Source organism: Hibiscus syriacus, unplaced genomic scaffold (assembly GCF_006381635.1).
Source record: "Hibiscus syriacus cultivar Baekdansim isolate YM2019G1 unplaced genomic scaffold, ASM638163v2 tig00110387_pilon, whole genome shotgun sequence".
Taxonomy (NCBI): domain Eukaryota; kingdom Viridiplantae; phylum Streptophyta; class Magnoliopsida; order Malvales; family Malvaceae; genus Hibiscus; species Hibiscus syriacus.
Window position 1 is genome coordinate 1,445,106 of NW_024062717.1, and position 14,506 is coordinate 1,459,611.

Genomic DNA, 14,506 nt, shown 5'->3' on the forward strand with positions numbered 1-14,506 from the left:
TCCAGATGAAATAGAAGTTCAATCTAATTTGTCATATGAGGAAGAACCGGTTCGGATTCTAGCTTTTGAGAACAAGGAATTGCGAAATAAGATGATTCCATTAGTTAAGGTTCTGTGGAGAAACCATAAAGTAAAGTAAGCTACATGGGAGCGTGAAGATGATATGAGGAAGCAATATCCCCACCTTTTTGTGCAATGAAAAATCGAGGATGAATTTTCTTAAGGGGAGATTTGTAACATCCCAATCATCGAGTCAGTGACCAAACTGTAAGAACTTTTAAACTCAGTGGTTGAATTAGAATAATTTGATAACTCAAGGATTTATGGTGGATTTTCTATATAGGTCTTGATGGAAAATTTGTTATCTTGGACAGGGCAATATGGTCTTTTCATATTAAAGGATAAGTATCTCCTTTATTAAGTGTTTGGCATGTGGGTTTTAGGAGTGTCTAGAAACTCCTTCCTTGCTCTTTCTACTTTTTCTATGTGAGCTCCATCCCTAAAGGTAAAATTATGAAATCTGTGGTTTTCCTTTAATTTTTGGTTTGGTTATGAAAGTTTGGGTATTATATAAACTTAAAGAGAGCTTATATAGGATTAAATCAACAAGATGAGTGAAATTGAAAGGATTTTGTAAAATGGATTTTGAAATGAATATTGGATATGGAGTATTATTTGAAGTTTTGTTGAGATATTTGACTTGTCAATGATCTAACTTAAGAGTTAGGAGTATTAGAATTGATTAAGAACATGTTTGAAATCTTGGTATGATTTTTAGAGATAAGTGTTTTAGTGAGAATTTAGTATGTTTAAGAGTAGTAATTAATGAAAAATTGGTTTGAATGAAAAAGGTTTGGTTTAAAGGCTTAAGGAATGATGCTATAATAGATTTGAGAGGATTTTTTAGTGATTTTCGAAGTAAAAATGTCAATTTTAGGCTTCGAGTATCGGTACCGTTAGAACAATACCGATACTTCAAGGGAAAAATCTATGAAATTATTAAGGGTAATATCGATACCTTTCGAAGAGGTATCGATACTGTAAGGGTAGTATCGATACCCAAAGGATAGTATCGATACCATCTTTAAGATGCAAACATCGAATGCCATTTTGGTATCGGTACCTTGAGGAGGTATTGATACCCTTGAAGAGGAGTATCGGTACTAGAGGGATAGTCCAGATACTTCTAGGCATGAAATGGATAGTAAGAGTTTCTTGCATCCCAAGTTAGTTTGATTCAATATAATTGAGTTGAAGAACATTATTGATTTTCAATTGTTTTGTGTAGTGATTGAACGTAATCGAATTTTGCTCAACTCGGCATATAATTATCGATTCGAAAAGGTTAAAGATTTGAATCAGATTTCAGTGAGGCAAAGGTGAGTGCAACTTCTCGGTTTTGTAACAGATTTGAGGAAGGCTTGCGATAAGCCAACCTCAGTGTTTTCGATCGAAAACTTTATAATTTCTTTACTTTTATATTGCGATGTTATATTCGATTTATATTATACAATCTATGTTTCATTATTATATGATTATGGAAATGTGAACTTTAAACAAGTGAATGTGAAAAGACTTTATGAGCGATATACTATGTGAATAAGAAACACTTCGAATAATGATTGAACATAATTCTGTGATTAATAGCCCAAAGTATATATATGAGGATTAGAGGTATAGTTGGTATGCCAAGAGTCGAGGATTTTATATAGTTATTCGGGACAATTATGTTGTCCTTCAGGACAAATATGTGGCACTTCGGTGCAAATCTATGTGGTCATTCGGGATAATTATGTGGCACTTCGGTGCAAATTACAAGCTGTGGTGATAGCATTAATGCATAACCTCAATGTGCTCAAATACCTAGCGTTCTCAGTAGTATACCTTGGGCATTTGAAACAAAAAAAAATAAAGTGAAACTATTCATAATTATACTTTTGATATGGAAATAATAAGTGTTAATGGTAAAACATTTTGAATAAAACAAATAAGATGTTGTTTATTAAGTTAGCACTCTTAGTATTGCCTCACTAAGTCATCGACTTAGCGTGTGATTTTCTCACGCGTAGGTTTGAAGAGATTAGACGATTGAGTTGGGGAAGATAACATATCAATAGAAGATCAGATCAGGACAAATTAAATGTAGGTTTTTGTGTTAATTTTGTAAACTGCTGGCGTGTATTAAACGTTTAATTTGTAAACGCTCTGATCGATTTTGTAAACTCCTACATTTTGGTATTTATGTAAATTATTAAGGTTTTTATGTAAAAATGTATGTTAAATGGTTATCTTATTAAAGAGGTTTATGTTGTTTTATTTTGATACCAAACTTTAGTTTTTTTCTTAACTATGAATTGTATATGTTTGAAAAGTCAAATGTGACACATCGGATTCGTATTTAGGTCAGATACGGGCCAGGTGTGTTACAGAGCGTGGCCACGGCCTCGCGTCGGGCGAACAGAGGTTAACGGTGGAACGGAGTCGGAGCACTTGGTATGGCGACAAACGCCAATGCATTGAGGTGACGGCATCCGCCAAGGACGACGGGCGGAGGAATGGCGGAGTTGTTCGGTTGATTCCTTGTGTGCACCATCATGGTGCGAGCACGTTAGCGATGACGTAGTGGTTCGGTAAGGCCTGTGACGATGAGGAGAGGAAGAAACGATGGTAGAGTATTGTTGGGGAGAGGCAATCGGTTTGGAAAAGATGAAAGGGGTTGGGTTAAATTTGTTTTTTGCCGTGCATAGGGGGTTTTGGAGTTTGAGTGAAATTGTTTTGGTGGTGACAGTAAAAGGGAGTGTAAAAGTAAATTTGAAATTGATAGAGATAAGGATAGTGGTAGGGTCCATGATCAAAGAATGATGGGGTTGGTAGAGTGGGGTAAGCTGCAGAATGTAAAAAAAAAAAAGGAGAAAACACTTTGGGTTTTGCTAACGTGTGTCAGTCTCTTTAGAAGTGTGCTAACGTGCGCAGGAGTATCGATACTATTATATATAGTAGTATCGATACCACTTTATGGTATCAATATCATTTTGAGATTATGTTTTCATGGTGAAAATAAATAAAATTTCAGAGTAAATATCTTCAGTAAAATTAACAAATAATATTAAAAAATTAGAAGAAAGGCATGTGTCTACCTTGAATAATACATACATCTGCCGCTGATATTAATTATAGTTGTGAGAAAAGTTAACGAAGATTGTTAAAGACGAAATCTCTCGAACTTTTATAACTTTTCTCTTAGCTACGACAAATGTTATAAATCGTTCAATGTTTTTAGTGATCTTGTCAAAGTTCTCGCAGTTATGACAAATTGTATATTGTTCAACAAATGCTACAAAATACATTATTAATTGTAGCCGGGGAAAATTGACAAAATAAAACGGTGAGTTAATATATTTAACAAATCAAGAATAAAAAATAAATACTTTCTATCAATTAAGGTGTCATTTAAGATACGTTACATGAAAATGATAAAGGAAATATTATTTCCCTAGACACATTATATGAAAATGATAGTATGATTATTAGTTTTTGATTATTATCATTTGTGTGCATTTTTTATTAATATTTTTGAATAAATTTTTTAATTATTTTAAATATTCCTAATTAGTTATGATTGTGAGAAAAATAATAAAATAAAATTAGTATGAAGTTTGAAAGATATTTATGAGATGAATATGAAATCATAATCAAATCAAATTCATATGAATAATATTATTAATTAGTTTTCCATGCTTTATATTATATCAACATATCGTAAGAAATAGGATTATAACTTGAGTTGTGTTATGATTGTCTTGGATCATGAGCTTTTTATTTAACTTGGGTAGTACTAATGTCTTGCTAAAGGTCACTTATAACTTGTAGGATCAAATGTGATTTTATCTATTGTCAATGTTAATTGAATCTATAGAGTCACACATTAAGAATGAATAAGAATGATTGCTGTTGTTACTCTTAATAATAATTTAAGATAATGAGATTATTTTAAAATATATTTTAAAAGGATATTTATTATTCAAATTTAAGGAGTTAAATTTTTATTCTTTTGATAGAATATTTTATTTATTATTATTTCTTTATTTTATTCAAAAATAATATTAAATAATATTATTAAATAACTTGTTAATTAAATTTGGGTTGAAATTAAAAATTTGGGTTGAAATTAAATTCCTTATCAGATAAAGAATATGATTTAAATTGATTATTTATTTTAAAATGAGTTTTAAATAAGTAATAATTAAATTAATATTTAATTTAAAAGAAGTTTTAAATTAATAATAATTAAATAAGTTAATTAAAACGGTGGATTTAACCTAACCCGGATTAAGCCATATATATAGATATTATATGCATAAAGTTGAGGTTGATCACACCATATAGCCGTCTAAAACCAAAAACCAAAAAAATTATTTCTGAGAAAAACATAAGGGTTGTCTTCTTTCAAAAAGGCGACATCTATTGAAAGAAAATTAGAGGCAGCATAGAACGATTTCTGAACCAACGATTAAGGTAATCTCACACATTGTTGTTCTACTGTAGTTAGTATGATATGCACGAGGTCTTAAGATAAATTCGTATTGTTTCGATTATGATCGTATTTTTGCCTCGAATTCCATCAAGATGACGATGTAAGTGTCGTCGCCTCTCTTGATTTTATTTTTTTCTCTTTTTGTTTAATTTTCTTTTGATTTAGATATGAATAAACACCCTCTCGTTTTGATTTCTTTCTTTTTGTATATTCTTGAAGCATTGGTTTTTTTATATGGTTTTATGACAAAATTGTTTTTATGCTTTTATAGCACGATTTTGTTACTATGATAGCTTGGTGTTTTGTGTTGCATTCATCACGACACATCTTCTGATTAGGAAATGTCGACGCTTATAGTTAGGTCCCCTTTTATGAAAGTTTGTCGATACATTAAGAACCGTCTGTGGAGCAATCTGTTAGATTAGTTATCTTAATCTCCACGCCTTCATCAATATTGTTTCTAGGATCAATATTGTGTCTAGGTTCGAGTAGAGATATAAATATTATTGATAATTGCTAGGTTTTTTTTGAGAGATGAAACATATATCAAAAAAGAAGATTTTATTTTATTTTTCTTCACATCCTTTGGATTTTCATGTTGGGATTGTTAAGCCTTTGTTGTAAATTACATTTTTGTTTAATAAAACCCTAGTTTTATTTAAAAAAAATATATATCATTTAGGTTTTTTTATAAAATTAATTTTTAATAATAACATATTAGATATTTTAAAAAATTGACAGTATCCTTTAAAACAGTTTTATTAGCCAAATATACTTTATTTGAAAATAATTTACCATTTTAACATCCATTTCATACTATTTCCTATTCTAGCACCAGAGGTGATACACAATTGGGACATGTGGGGATTGAAAATTTATAATTTAGACTCTTAAAATTTAAAAAAAAAAAGAGTTAATTTGGCCCTGAAAAAACTTTTTAGAAATTCATATTGAGCTTTAAATTTTTTAATGTTCTTAATCAACTTCTCCCATAATTTTTAAAATTTCTCGTTAAGTCTTTCAAATTTTTAAAAATTTTAGTTACCCAATTTTTTTTGAAAAAAAAACTAAACTTTTCAAAAGTTTGAAAATTTTAATTTAAACATCAATTTAAAAAAAAATTAAATTGCCACCCCAAAATTCTATCACCAAGTTTTACCACTATCTAACACCCTTTTGTGCCACATAAACGGAAGAAGCTTTCTACAAAAAAACACTTTTTAGAAGACACTTTTTGTATGAAATGCATTTTGCTTATGTGACATAACAATATCAAAATTCTTTAAGTTGAATGAAATGAAAGATAAAGAAAATAAAGACAAAAATATGAAAGAAGTATATGAATTTTATTCAAAATGAATAAACGCTCACGACGTGTGACGAAGATACGTAATTATAAGAGTATAACTATGAATCAAATCGGGCTACAGTGGTTATGCACATGTATTAGTTGATATTGGTTTTCTTAATGACCGGTACTGTTTAAATATCTAGATTTACAAGTGTTTAAATATAGCATTTTAAGTTTGTATTTATTGAGTGATTAAACATAAGATTAATACATGCGCGTTGCTGCTGCCGCTCAATTTGTATTCGTTCAATTATGTATCTTTGATACGCATCACACATATTTGTTTGTTTGTTTATAAAATTCCTATAATTTTCTTTCATAAATTTTACCCATATTTTTCTTTTCCTTTCATTTCAATCTGTATTTAAAGAGTTCTGATCATTTTGTGCCACGCAGGCGGAAAACGCTTCTTATAAAAAGCACCTTTTAGTGAAAGCGTATTCTGTTTACATGACACAAAAAAATGTTGAGCAGGAACGGAGCTAGGCTACTAGTTCAAGGGGGCAAAGTATAATTAACCATGAAAAATGAGGGGCAGCGTATAATTAACCATAGAAAATGAGAGGTAAAATCAAAATAAACTAAAATTTGAAGGTCTAATTTAGTATTTACTTATATATATTTTTTAAATTATAAAAAATAGGGGTACAGTCCGAGTCGAGCTCGAGTATTGCTGAGCTCGACTCGACTCGAAAACTCGCGAGCTTAAAATTTTTAAGCTCGACTCAAACTCGAAATCCTAAACTAAAGCTCGTGAGAAGCTCGAAAAGGCTCGAAATGAAAAAAATTCTTAAACTTAACAAGATTGAATCCTCAAACTCAAACTCGAACCTGAATCTTAAATACATGAAAGCTTTATTGTATTTTTAAAAAAAATCAACATATAAATATTAATATTATTAATCATTTATTTTTTTAAAAATAAATTCTTAATATATTATATTTTCGAACTGCTCACGAGCTTTTCGAGTCGAGTATTAAGTAGCTCGTTTCGGCTCGTTAAGAATTCGAGTCGAGCTCGAGTTCGAGTCAAGTCCATTCGATCTGAGTATTTATCGAGCTGTGATCGAGTCGATCTCGAGTAGCTCGCGATCTGTCTCGTCTCATTTGCGGTCCTAGTTGGGACGAAGCATAATGTTAAGTTAGAAAATAATCTAAAATGAATATTAAAATAGTAAATTATTTTTCAATAGACATATTTAAATAAAAACAACACTTAAAACAACACTGATACTGATATTAGGGGTATGCAAAAAGATTCGATCCAATTCAAAAATTCGAATATTCGATTTGTTTTCTGATATTTGAATGATTCAGATTGAATATCTGAAAAAATTCAGATAATCGAGTCAGATATAGATCAAATAAATTCTAATTTTGAATTATCTGAAAAAATTAAACTTTTAGATTTTAGATAGCATTTAACCCAATAAATGAGTAATCCACAAACCCATTAAAACTCTAGCCTAATAAAATTTAAGATATTTAATTATTTATTGTATGAGAGTAATTACACATATAATATAATAGAGGTATAAGTTAAAGTCATAAAATATAAAATTATTTTTGTCAAAATTAAATTTTATATTTAGATTTGACTATTTGAATATCTAATCTGAAAAAATCAAGTATTCGATTTTTTAAATAAGATACAAATCACTATTTTAACTATTCAATTTTTTTTAAAACATTTGAATTTTTTAATCAGATCAAATTTGATATATAAATTTTTCCAAATTTACACGCCCTAGTCTACAGCACAGTATTCAACTTCAACCTCTGCTACCCATTGATTCGTACAAATTTTATAAAATGATTCTTTAAGTTGCTTTCCAACTATATATTTTATCGGGTGCGTTTGGTTAATGGAATATAAGATTACCAATGAAAATAAAAGATTATTGGGGAATAAGATTACTGGGAATGTTGTATTTTGTGTTTGGTTGGCTTAACAGGAATGTAAGATTACCATGTTTAGTTAAAGGAATAAAAGATTATTAGAATGTATATTTGACCAAATTATCCTTATTATATATTTGTATAATATTACAAATTGTAAAATATTTATATATTTTCTTTAAAAAATTAAATTCATAATATTTATATAATTTTTTATAAAATTAAAAATATAAAAAAGATTTAATAAAAGGATTAAAAAATTTTTAACCCCTGAACTTCTTATAAAATTTTAATTATAGATTTTTTTTATAAATCTAAAATAATTTAAGAATAAATTTATAATTTAAACTTCGTAGAATTTTTATTATTTAATGACAGAGAATGATATTTTTGAAAAAAAATAAAAATTTAAGGACATTTTAGTTCAAAACGTCGGTAATATTACAATACCTAAGGAAAGTGAGGTAATAACATTCCCGATAATATACTCAAAAAATTTACTATTGATAATAAAACATTAACAGAAATGAGCCTGACCAACCAGAATGTGGAATTTAAAAATCCCACAAACCTTTAACCAAAACACCCCCTAAAATGATTTGTTAGCCATTTCATTTTCTAATTCTAGACAAGCCACACTCTTTCTCCTCCACTCTCACACTGTCACTCTAATCTGCTCACCGCCGCCGCACCTCCTCATCGGAGTTAAACCGCACCCTACATCTAACGTACTGTTGGACGTAAATTTCTTGGGTTTTAACTATTTTTTGTAGGTAACTCTAGTTATTGTTTCTTAGCTTTGGGGTAAATCATTTTGAGAATTTCTTTATTTTACTGCTGGTTTTTTTTTTATTTAATGGATTTTAGTTGTTTCATTCTCGCATTGTTGTTGTTAGTTGTTACCCGTCATAGTTCGTGCTATCCATTTTGCTATCGTCTCATTTTATACAGGTTAGAGATGTCATTCGTGTTAATCTTGTTATACTAGTGTCAGTCTTTTCTTGTTGCGTGAAATTTGTCTTGTTCGTGTCAAGTTTTGACATGTTTAACATTTCGTATCATGAGCTAAGCGTACGTTGAAGCAAATGCAGTGCGTAAATGTTTTGATCTTTATAAATAAAGATTAACAGAGATGTCCTTGTGATTGAGTATCTTGGGCCACCGTTTCATAGTTAATTGTTGTTGATCTTTTCGTTTTGTATGTCTAAATGTCGATCTTATGATATGTTACTATAGGATTGTGTTGGAGGATGAGTTCAAGAAAAGGGAATGGAAACCCATCATCCAAGGGGAAAGGCGCATCTGGATTCTCTGGCTCCAAGGTTGAACAACTAAGCCAGGGCGTCGAGGACATGAATCTGGGTTTACCTCAAGATGATGGTGATTGGGAGGTTATTCAATGGAAGCCTAAGAACAGAGCTGGAAGCAGTGGTCCAAGACCCTGGGGTCCTCAAAATTCCAATAGTAACCCGTGGGGAGGCATGCAGACTAATGTTGGACCAGGAAGAGCCTCTGGTAATGCTTGGGCTACACATAATACTGATTCCAAGATGACAGCTGGCAGAGAGAATGCAAAACCTCAAACGTTCAACAAGACTTCTGAGAACAACGTGCCACCAAATCCCGTCATTCGCCCGCCTCTCCAGTATGGATGGAATTGGCAATCCAGAGCTGGGTCCAATTCATCCAAGGAGTCACAAGATGGTCATGGGAAAAACAATGTTAGTGCTGGGGTTGAAGAGGACAATGATATTGATGAGGTCGAGGATGACTCAGATGATAATGCTTTTGACGATTCCGATGATGATCTTTTAGCTGATGACTTTGATTCAGATTCAAGTCAAAAGAGCCATGAGAGAAGGAAGAATAATAGATGGTTTATGAAATTTTTCTCGAGTTTGAATGCCTTGAGCATTGAGGAAATCAATGACCCAGCAAGGCAGTGGCACTGCCCAGCATGCCATGGTGGTCCTGGTGCCATTGACTGGTATCGAGGTCTCCAGCCTCTAGTGACACATGCCAAAACAAAAGGAGCAAAAAGGGTGAAACTGCATCGTGAACTTGCTGAACTCTTGGATGAGGAGTTGCTACGAAGGGGTACTTCAGTTATTCCTGCAGGTGAAGCTTTTGGGAAATGGAAGGGTTTAAAAGATGAAGAAAAGGATCATGAAATTGTCTGGCCACCTATGGTTATCATAATGAACACAAGACTGGAACAAGATGAGAATGATAAGGTAGTGCTATATTTTATGCAATTTTTGTTTTCAGATACAGTACTAAAATAATGAAGCTAATTGCTTATAATTGCAGTAGAAATACTCTATTTTTATATCCTGCTATGACTTTAATTCTATTGTACTTCAGTGGACTGGTATGGGAAACCAAGAGCTTCTTGATTATTTCAGCTCATATGTTGCTGTGAGGGCTCGCCACTCATATGGTCCACAGGGGCATCGTGGAATGAGTGTTCTGGTTTTTGAGAGCACGGCAAGGGGTTATTTAGAAGCTGAACGTCTACATAAGCATTTTGCTGAGCAAGGAACACACAGGGATGCTTGGGACCGACGTAGGGTCTTATTTTACCCAGGTGGAAAGCGCCAGCTTTATGGTTACATGGCTACAAAAGAAGACTTAGACAGCTTCAACCAGCATTCTCAAGGTTCTCTGTCTCTATTTGACTAAAGAAAATGGTTTATATACATGCAGGGTTAAAATGCAAGATAACTTTAAATACATGAGATTTTTCTTTATCTTTTTCTTCACAAATAAGTAGTTCTGTAGATGCTCATGCAGTTGGTTGACGTGCTGTATGACTGATCTGTTGATTAGGCAAATCTAGGCTGAAATTTGAGATGAGATCCTATCAAGAGATGGTTGTTAACCAAATCAGGCAAATGAGTGAGGACAACCAGCAGCTTATTTTTTACAAGAACAAAGTTGCTAAAGAGAAAAGGCTAAAAACTGCACTTGAAGAGTCTTTTGGTATTGTGACTGAGAAGCTCCGGAAGACCATGGAAGAGAACAGGATTGTAAGACAAAGAACCAAAATGCAGCATGAACAGAACAAAGAAGAGGTAATTACTTCAATTCTTGATAGTTTCTTGTATGGATTGAGATGTAAATCGGCAGCATTTTCATATACCTGTTGCCAGACATTTGGTTCTGGTGTATTAGTTACTAATTTTATACTATAGTACATATTAGTAACCTACTGGTTTGTGATGTCTTATAAGGATTGATTAATAGTGCTTGCTTCCAATGGTTTGTCGTGCTTGGTTTTTGATTTTGAATATTTTCATCTTAGGATCTTGTATTACTGTCTCGTGTAGTTTACTATTACCAACATTGCTTGCTGTCTTCTGTTCCCAGATTGCAGTTTTTTTGTTGACTAGTTTCAGTATCTGGATTTCAAAATGAGTGCATATGACATGCTCTTGTAGTACAGCATGTAGTGCACTATTTATGTATGTTTCGTTCCAATTTTAGACAGGTTTTCATGATATGCTTGTTTTGTTGCAGGCCAAAGAGAAAGTGATTAAACAATGATCTATTTTTTTATAGCTGGTTAGATATTTCATGAGATGGTGCTGTAGGTTGTCATGAATTGCTTAACAACTCATTCCTCTTAACCCCCCCCCCCCCCGGGGGGAAAACTATCTATTGTAGTGCAGCATGTAGTGTACTAGTTGTGTATGTTTTGTTCCAATTTTAGATAGGTTTTCATGCTATGCTCGTTTTGTTACAGGCTAAAGAGAAGGTGATAAAACAATTATCTATTTTATATAGCTGGTTAGATATTTCATGAGATGGTGCTGTAGGTTGTCATGAATTGCTTAACACTCATGCCTCTTAACCAAACCCCCCCCCCCCGCGGGAAAACCATCTCACTTTGTGTTGTGCCACAGAGGTACCCACGTCCTGCTATGTGTCCTTCAAACGAACTTGTTCATGCAAATAAGCTTTTTGTCATTCGCTAATTATTACTAGTAAAAGATGGTGGTGGCGATCGTAAAAGTTGCTGTGTATCTGGAATGAAATTTCCAAGTGGCATTGCATTTTTATTACAAGGACCAATGCTTTCCGGGTAAAAACTAGCTATTTGCTAGGCTTGCAGTTAAGGTATGCAGATTAATGTGGCTAAACCATCTGCTGCATGTTGGTTGATGTTCAAGTAGATGAAGATCATGAGATTGTCTTACCTTAAGATTTTTCTACTTGATAGAACATTCTTTCTATTTTCTGCTTATGATAAATATTTCCTCTTTTGATCTTCCCAGATGAATTACCAAGAGCAATTCTTCCAGGAACAAATCAAATTTATCCATGAAGCCAGGGATGAGAAGGAAGAGAGTTTTGAGAAGCTGCAGCAGCAACAGCGTGAGAAGGTCAAGCTATCTAACCCCAACCCTTCAAACACAGAGGAATACAGGCGCAGGTATGTGAGTCTGTTGTGTAATTTGATTGAACACGTGTAACCTTATAGCATGTAGCTGTTTCACATAAAAACAGGTAGTTTTATCTCATAAGATGAAATGCTGCCCTTTTCTGTTTGTGTTGTAGTCAAGAGCTATTCATATAGCTTTCCTTTTGAAAAATTATTTGTAGGGCGGATGAAATTGCAAAATTCCTAAACTTCCAGGATCAAGAAATGCAGGCTTTTGCGGGCGAGAGGGACATGCTGATTAAAGTACATGAACAGAAGATGGCTGCTATGAGACAGAGGCATTGGCAGGAAGAAGTTGAGCTTGAAAAGGAGTTTGATTCTGAATTGAGTCACCTCATGGAGAAGTACAACCCGGTTGGCTCGAAAGTCAGCACTTCAGCACTGGCAATGCTTGATTGTAGAACCGGAGGGATATACGACGGTTTCTAAGAAAGTGGTAACAGATTTTGATGTCTGTTACAACTCTAAAAAAGTAGGTTAAAAGACTGGAATATAAAAATTAAAAGCCCGGTAGGGTGCCAGGACTCTTGGTTCAGTAATATAAAAGGAAAAAAATGATGAAAATAGTTCTCCAAAATTACATATAAGGTTGCTTAGACATGGTGCAAATCAAACAGTTTATTTCCTATTATCTTGCAACGATGGTTAAACGACTAGATTATTATACAAAATTAACTTTTATTGAACTTCTAAGATATTCTCCAAATCAAATTATATAATATAAGATATATTTTTCTACGCTTCCCCCTTTGAACATTGCAATTAAAATCGCACCCGAATCACTAATTTCACTGCCAACAGCATCCCAAGGCCAACCTATTGAATTTTAGGACTCTTATTTGCTTGAGTTGGGGTTGAAGACTGATCATGTTATCACCACTGCAATTTTATCCTGTTGGAGTCACGCTGGCCTGGTTGATGGACTGAAAATATTTAATTCACTAGAGAATTCTCTTGGGATGAAACCAAGCATTGTACAATATTCTTGCATTGTGGATCTTCTAGAATCGATGATGCATATTCTTTGGTTGCTGGTATGTCTGTTGAAGCTAATGCCAGTGTGTTGGGTGCCTGTAGGACTCATCACGAGGTGGAACTGGTTCTTGTTGTGACCAGGGACGAAAGTAGGATTCTCAATAGAAAATTGTAGGGTTGAAAATAGTTTGATAAAAAATATTTTAGGGTTGGGACCACTCACTATAATGCCTATATCCTTCACTGTTATTTATCAAAATCTTGATAGACTGAACACAGTTTTTGATTCCAGTGGTAATTGATATTCCCCAACTTCAACAGATGAATAGGATAGAGGCAGCCGAGAGCAGAAGACTTCAGTTAACTACTTTCTATATACAGTTGCATGCATCATTAAGAAAGTTCAGCCTTGACATGAAGATCACAATTGATAAAGCAAATTTATTCACAAGTTTTATGAGTACAGACGGAGATGGTATAATCAATCATTGAAAGACAGCAGTAGAATCATGCTTCATCGTTTGTTCTGGGAGACGTAAGAGGAAACAAAACAAGTAACTCCGGTTCCGTTTTTCCTGCTCTCGACCGCGGTGACGGATGCAGATAGAACCGTCTCTCTCTGATCGCTTTTTCTTCTTCTTCCGTGTTCAGTTTCCTTTTATCTAATTCTTCAATCTTCTCGTCTACAAGCAATGTTAGCTTGGAGAAAATCGATGATGGAGTGCCCACCGGACTCGTAAGAAGACTGGAGCTTCCCGATCGTCCCAGTGATGTAGCAGGTTTAAAGCTCAACGGGGATTTAACAATCTCCAGTTTCGGCCTCATCATGTTTTGCCTTCTTTCATGGAGTTTCGAAATCGGCCTTTTCAAACCGGGATCCTTTTTGGCCACCGCTTGTGTTGGATCACCGTCCGATGGACCTGTCAACCGCTGCACGATCTCTTGGAAATTGTTGCTGTCTGTTTGCACAAATGTGGTCAAGGGTTTGCAATTGCTTGCAGGTTTTTCCATTGTCACCTCTTTCTTCAAACAAGCCTCTTATTTCCACTTTCCTTTTCAGAAAGGAATAAAAATTCTTAGCAACAACAAGGAGATGAACAACCCATATATATTTATAAAAACCCAAAACCCTAACAGCAAAAACAGTTTGTAATGCTTAAGAAAGAAAGAGAATTGGTTATATGTTAAGTTACAACTAAATTATAACGAATGCATGGATTGAACGTAATTACTTGGAAAAAGAATGGAAAGTCAATTCAAACCATAACTAGGGAACAAAACCCCCCATTAAATATTAGCCAAT

General features: G+C 33.3%; 2 protein-coding genes across 2 annotated transcripts; one reads left to right on the top strand and one right to left on the bottom strand.

The window, feature by feature from the left end:
• The first annotated feature begins 9,020 nt into the window (after window positions 1-9,020).
• On the top strand, window positions 9,021-12,672 carry LOC120122698 (protein SUPPRESSOR OF GENE SILENCING 3-like). The gene is made up of 5 exons (XM_039141820.1): window positions 9,021-10,018; window positions 10,149-10,443; window positions 10,614-10,858; window positions 12,062-12,219; window positions 12,390-12,672. Exons 1-5 carry the CDS (start codon window positions 9,035-9,037, stop codon window positions 12,655-12,657), a joined length of 1,950 nt encoding a protein of 649 aa, XP_038997751.1. The 5' UTR covers window positions 9,021-9,034; the 3' UTR covers window positions 12,658-12,672.
• Window positions 12,673-13,710: 1,038 nt separating this feature from the next.
• On the bottom strand, window positions 13,711-14,214 carry LOC120122643 (VQ motif-containing protein 31-like). The gene has a single exon (XM_039141765.1). It carries the CDS (start codon window positions 14,212-14,214, stop codon window positions 13,711-13,713), a length of 504 nt encoding a protein of 167 aa, XP_038997696.1.
• Window positions 14,215-14,506: the final 292 nt, after the last annotated feature.